The sequence below is a fragment of the Salpingoeca rosetta genome (genome assembly GCF_000188695.1).
Source record: "Salpingoeca rosetta unplaced genomic scaffold supercont1.13, whole genome shotgun sequence".
NCBI lineage: Eukaryota > Choanoflagellata > Craspedida > Salpingoecidae > Salpingoeca > Salpingoeca rosetta.
The window spans coordinates 488,923-494,785 of record NW_004754921.1 but is presented as its reverse complement, the minus strand read 5'-3'; the positions used below and the strand labels follow the sequence as shown (position 1 = coordinate 494,785).

At 56.9% G+C, this 5,863-nt stretch overlaps 3 protein-coding genes across 3 annotated transcripts in view; 1 reads left to right on the top strand and 2 right to left on the bottom strand.

The window, feature by feature from the left end:
* The window catches only part of PTSG_12336 (uncharacterized protein), a gene marked incomplete at its 3' end in the record, with an annotated part of 12,216 nt that extends 10,390 nt beyond the window's left edge, over window positions 1–1,826 (bottom strand). Inside the window, exons 1-5 of the mRNA XM_004993349.1 lie at window positions 1,563–1,826; window positions 1,186–1,305; window positions 904–951; window positions 524–621; window positions 218–321 (exon numbers count right to left, since the gene is read on the bottom strand). Coding sequence (XP_004993406.1) covers window positions 218–321; window positions 524–621; window positions 904–951; window positions 1,186–1,305; window positions 1,563–1,733 — 541 coding nt within the window. The 5' untranslated portion in view covers window positions 1,734–1,826. The remainder of the gene's footprint in view (window positions 1–217; window positions 322–523; window positions 622–903; window positions 952–1,185; window positions 1,306–1,562) is intronic.
* Window positions 1,827–1,960: 134 nt separating this feature from the next.
* Window positions 1,961–3,364, top strand: PTSG_05536 (uncharacterized protein). Its single transcript, XM_004993348.1, has 3 exons — window positions 1,961–2,179; window positions 2,469–2,641; window positions 3,035–3,364. Exons 1-3 carry the CDS (start codon window positions 1,998–2,000, stop codon window positions 3,133–3,135), a joined length of 456 nt encoding a protein of 151 aa, XP_004993405.1. The 5' UTR covers window positions 1,961–1,997; the 3' UTR covers window positions 3,136–3,364.
* Window positions 3,365–3,528: 164 nt separating this feature from the next.
* Window positions 3,529–5,863, bottom strand: part of PTSG_05535 (uncharacterized protein) — a gene marked incomplete at its 3' end in the record, with an annotated part of 5,951 nt that continues 3,616 nt past the window's right edge. Inside the window, exons 7-9 of the mRNA XM_004993347.1 lie at window positions 5,358–5,863; window positions 4,716–5,129; window positions 3,529–4,568 (exon numbers count right to left, since the gene is read on the bottom strand). The exon at window positions 5,358–5,863 is cut by the window's right edge and continues 320 nt beyond it. Of these exons, the coding sequence (XP_004993404.1) occupies window positions 3,529–4,568; window positions 4,716–5,129; window positions 5,358–5,863 (1,960 nt within the window). The remainder of the gene's footprint in view (window positions 4,569–4,715; window positions 5,130–5,357) is intronic.

The following is a 5,863-nucleotide window of genomic DNA, read 5'->3' as shown; positions in this document are numbered from 1 at the left end:
GTGTGTGTGTGTGTGTGTGTGTGTGTGTGTGTGTGTGTGTGTGTGTGTGTGTGTGTGTGTGTGTGTGTGTGTGTGTGTGTGTGTGTGTGAGCAAGTTTGTGTAAACACGGGGAACGAAGCTTACTTCCATGGCGACAATCGTCAACGCACACACACGCACGCACACACGCACGCACGCACACGCACACACAATCAACAACCCCGCCACGTGCGTAACAACGGCAGCAGGACGAGGAGGAGCTTACGCATTGGTAGAACTCGCGGTATCGGCCGCTCTCCATCTTGGGGTTGTCGCGGCGGTACACGCGCGCGATGTGATACCTGGCCGTGCAGGCGAGAGGGGGGGGGGGAGTGTTGCGAGGGGCAAGGGTGCACACGTGAGAGTTTGGTCCACACACACACACACACACACACACACACAAACACAAATACAAACAGAGACACACAGATACACAGATACACAGACAGCCAAACAGGGACACACAGGAACACACACAATAACAAAACAATACATCCATGACACCTCTTGATGTGCTTGATGCCGTTCTGTGCGACGAAACGAGCAAAGGGGACGGTGAGATCATAGCGCAGGGCAAGCTCCTCCCCGCCTTGGTCCGCAAGCTGCAGCACGCAACGCAACGATCGTCGTGGTGAGACGCACGGTCCGCTGGGACGTGGAGCTGACACCGTGTCGCGCAGAGGGAGGCAAATCGACGGAGAGACAGGGGATGTGTGGAACGAGAGAAGCAGACAAACACACACACACACACACACACACACACACACACACAAGCACATAGCCACACACACATACACATGCAAGCACATAGTCACACACACACACACACACACAGACAGACAGACATGCGGGCTGTTGCACTTGCAAAGCACGTTCAAACGTACATCGTAGATGAGCTTGCTGTCCTCGCCGTACTTGCCGGTGAGAATGTCCTGGTGGTGTCAGAGAACCAATGCATGAGCTACAAAGCACAGGTACGCCCTCACGTACACCCTGCGATGATATTAACCTCAGGACGCCACCCGCAGCCACGAAACAAGCTCTTCCAAATCCACAACTCCTCTTGCTCTCTCTGCCCCTACCCCTTGCCTTCCCTCATCTCCAAACCTCCCCCCCCCCACCTCGTCCTCTTCCCTCCCTCCACAAACACATCGAGAAATGCTTACCTTGAGCTCCATGACAGGGGTTTCAATGCTGACAGCGCCGTGCTTCTTGAACACAGAAACAATGGTGTCAAACACCTTGTTGCGAATGTACATCTTCTCTGGACCGTAATCGCGCGTCCCCTGCCATGTTTGGATGCGACACAAATGGCGGTGGAATGAGGATCAACACCGGGGGTCCACGACGAACATGCAACTCGCACACAATGTGCACTTGTGCACACTGTATACCCTCGCACTCGCACACAAACAGAACACCCGCACACTGTATACCCTCGCACTCGCACATAAACAGAAAACACACACACACGCACACTGTGTACCTTCACACCCCATCCCCTCACACGCACACACACACACACAACACAATGAACACACACCTTTGGTGTCTTGAGAAGAAACTGGTTCTTCTTCTTCTTCTTGCCCTCCTTCTTTGGCTTCTTCTCGGAAGCATCAGCGACCTTGTTTGCTACCGTGGCATCCACAGGCCTCTCCTCCACCTTCAACTGCTGCTCAACGGCAGCGCCGACATCCTCAACCTTGTCCGTCATCTCTGGCTGACTGTTATGGTGGGTGTTGTGTGGTGGTGTCTTGTGGTGTCTTGTTGGAAAGTGTGCGCACGCGTATCCGCTGCTGTGTTACGCTGTGTAGCAACTGAATTCAGTCAATACAGGTGAGTGTACTGAATTCAGTTGCGCACAGGTTTCGCTGGTTTTACACACACACACACACACACACACACACACACACACACACACACACCACACACACACACACACACACACACACACACACACACACACACACAGAGAGAGATGCGAGCGAGTGGTGCTGCGTTGATGGTGATGAGAGCGGCGGCGGCCAGCCTCAGCGGTGATGTGGCTGCTGCTACACAACAGAAGACGCTGTTGCCTGCTGTAAAGCAGCTTGTTCTCAAGCACGGCATCGACCCTTCCGCGATCACGCCGTCTGGGCCCCGCGGACACATCCTCAAAGGGTCAGTCAGACCATGTGTGGAGGGGGGACAGCAGGGTGCATGTGCAACAGTGAACCACAAACAGCAACACTACAAGTCACTAGGAGGGTCACCACCACGTGGCATCGCTCTCACGCCACCATTGCACAGCCACACTGTACTCCCCTTTCTCCAATGCACACCCGTGCACGCACACACGCACGCGCGCGCTTCACTCGCTCACACACGCGCAACATATACTCACTGACTGACACGCAACATACTCACTCGCATACACGCACGCGCATGCGCATACTCGGTCACTGGCTAGGGATGTGTTGGCATACTTGGATGGAACACAGGCACAACAGACAGTCAGCAAAGCTGCGCCTCAAAAGAAAGCAAAGAGTAAGACCAAGGGCCCTCAGCTGACCCTCTCCTTCCAAGCTGACACAACGGGCTCACTCACGTCCAAGCGCAAGCCTCGCCGCTTCCCCAGCACAGGTGTGTGTATGTGTGTGTATGTGTGTGTGCGAGTGTGTATGGAGGGTGTCTTCGTTTGTGCGCGCGCGCGTGTGTGTGTGTATGTGTGTGTGTGTGTGTATGTCTGTGTGTGTGTGTGTGTGTGTCTTCGTGTGTGTGTGTGTGTGTGTCTACGTGTGTGTGTGTGTGTGTGTGTGTGTGTGTGTGTGTGCGTGTGTGTGTGTGCGTGTGTTGTGTGTGGGCATGTACGTGTGGATGCGCTGGTTATTTCAACGCACATGCCATTCCACACACAATGGCTCTTTGCTGTCGACTTCCAGTGCTTGCATGCATGTAACGGTCTACATGTGCCAGCTGCTCACTCACGCTTGCTATTTTGTTACCCACCCCATCGCATTGCTTTTTCTTCGTTAGTCTCTCACCCCGCCGAGCAAGCTGCCACGGAGTCCCCTGTGTTGGACGAAGCCATCCTTAGCTATGTTTCCCGGCGGATTCCCCGCCGTACAGCACAGTAGCGCGTGCTTCACACCTTCTTGACTTTGATATTGCACTGTGCTGTATCCAGTGTTGTTCCGCGTTTGTTGTTGCTCTGCTTTGTTGCGTCCATGGCATGTTCGTGGGGTTTGTTCAAAGTGAGCGCGCGCCTTGTCTGTGCCCTTTGTTGTGGATGATTGGTCTCCGTTGTTTTGCTTGGCTGCTGCTTTTCGATGGGGTCCCAATGGCATATATTGGCCTGGCTGCGAGCTAAGTACGATGTAAGACCAGTACTGACACGCACACGTGTATCACACACACACAAACACACAAACACACACACACAAGCACACACAAACACACAAACACACACACAAACACACACACACACAAACACACAAACTAACACATGTGCATGTCCTTGTCAAAACACATCAGTGGTGTGGAACAAGCGGGGTGTCGGGATACACGTGCAGGAAATCAGAGACGTAATCGGTGACTGCACGGTGCACGTAAAACGCAACATACACCTGTGCAGACAACACCTCATCCACAGAGACAATGCGCACGCGCGCGTCGTTGGCAAGAATCCACCGATCAGAGTGCTGTGCAGATCCGCGCAGGTTGCAGTAGCACTTGTAGTGGCCCGCATTCAAGTCGCGCCCCTCGTGCGTGATCACAGCAGCCAGGTCATACACCGTCTCTCCAAACCGGCCGTCAGCGTCAACAACGCACCCGGGCGCGCAGTAGCTCTCCATATCCAGGGTTAGGGGGCACGCCACGTGGTGCTGCAGCTTGCATCGCTGTGTTCCCTCCCAGCAGAAGCGCTTGAGGTGGATCTTGAGCACGCTCGGCAGCGTGGACACTGCTGTTGACTTGATGGCCGACCGCAGCACATACGACAACGATGAGGACGACGATGGCATGGACGGTGACGATGATGACAATGATAATGATGATGATGACGGTTGTGATAGCGCCTGGAAGTGCGCTTGCGACGGCGCGCTCTGTTCTCTACCCACTCCACTCCCCGTGTTGCCGTTGCTGCTACTATTGCTGCTGTTGTTATTCTTGCTGCGACCACCATCACCATCGCCATCGCCATCACCATCACCATCATCGGTGGTGCTGAGGCGAGTCGACGCTCGGCTGTGTCGCCGTCTCGGCCGCTTCACGTCCCCCGACACATCAGACGCCCGCCGCCCTCGCGCTCGCTGCTGCTGCTGCTGTTGTTGTTGCTGCGCCCCAGTGCCAGCAGCAGTAGCATCACCAACCTCCTCACCTTCACGGCCATCACCACCATCACCACCAACGCTGCCAGTACTGCCGCCAGCCTGGCGCTTGGCGCGTGCAATGCTTCGCTTTGCGCGCTTGCTTGGCTGTGTCGGCACGGGTGAGCACGCGTCGCACTTGTACACCCCGTCCAGCCGCTCCGCAGCGAAGAACCGTGACAGTAGTGGGCCCAGCTCAAACGCTTTTCCCCCAGACGACGACGATGAGGTTGGTGATGATGATGATGATGATGCAGGTGATGTGCGCCCAGTGCTGCTCGCGTCCGAACCACCACCACCACCACCACCACCACCATTGCGTGTCTGCGCGCGTGTGGCGGCGCGCGTACGCCGACGACCGCTGCGACCGCCGGCACAGTCGGCCGGCACGTCGATGGGCAGATATGCAAACGGCTGCTGCGTCGTGGACTCGCGGCCACAGGTGGTGCACTGCACGGTCGTCTGCAACTGGCCCTGCAGTGCACTGCGCAGGATAAACAGCGACGCGGGCGGCGGCGCCACGTGCTTCAGGCGCTTCTCGACGCTCGCCAGATCGCTCAGCACAGCGTCCTCCAACAGCAGCAGCAGCTCCTGCGCGTCCTGCTGCCGGTACCCGCGGAATGCCGGCGCTATCCGCCACACATATCCAAGGATAGCGGCCGGGGTGAGCACCGCCCACTTTCCGGACCACAGCACGCGGAAGAGCGATTCAAGCAGGTGCGTCACCCGCATTGCCGCTGCCGACGCCGGCAGCTGCGACCGCGCTGTTGTCGCGCCACGTGAGTGGTGATGGTGATGGTGATGGTGATGGTGATGGTGATGGTGATGGTGATGGTGAGAAAGCTGGCAGCCATACGACATGGGATGAGAGAAGCCGCGCTCTACAGCAGCAGCAGCACACGCACACACACGCGCACACACTCACGCACACGCACACACTCACGCACACGCACACACACACACACACACACACACACACACACAAAACATACCACGGGTGCGTGATCGCAGGTATGACGTCATGCCCGGCAGGGGCGTTTCCAAGTAGGTGAAACACTCTGTCGTGGACTGCCGAGACAACGCCCCCATGCGACGCTCAAAGAAGGCGCGCTGTGCACCTGGAGAACGCGTCGGTGACGGTGACTGCGACTGCGACTGTGATGCCGACGACGACGACGACACAGCACGACGACCACCGCTAGAGGAAGAAGATGTTGCTGCTGCTGCTGCTGTCGTTGTCGTCGTTGTTGTTGCTGTCGTTGCTGATGGCGGTGGTGCCGCCGCGTTGGTCGAGCTCCCAATGCGCGCATTTGGCGATATTGCTGTTGAGTCTGCTTCGCTCCCGCCACGCACGCGCACAGCCCCATCTGCTGCTTGGCCATGACCACCACCACCACTGCCACCATCATCCTCCTCCTTCACTGCTGTTGCATCCGTGGACAAAGGCGGTGGAGGTGCGTGCGGCAACGACTGTGCCTGTGACGACGACGACGATGAT

Bases quoted from the DNA above. Each gene is read 5' to 3' on its own strand.
- PTSG_05536 (XM_004993348.1), top strand. From the start codon at position 1,998: ATGCGAGCGAGTGGTGCTGCGTTGATGGTGATGAGAGCGGCGGCGGCC. The intron at 2,180-2,468 runs GTCAGTCAGACC...GTCACTGGCTAG, and splicing joins CGCGGACACATCCTCAAAGG to GGATGTGTTGGCATACTTGG. The intron at 2,642-3,034 runs GTGTGTGTATGT...TTTCTTCGTTAG, and splicing joins TCGCCGCTTCCCCAGCACAG to TCTCTCACCCCGCCGAGCAA.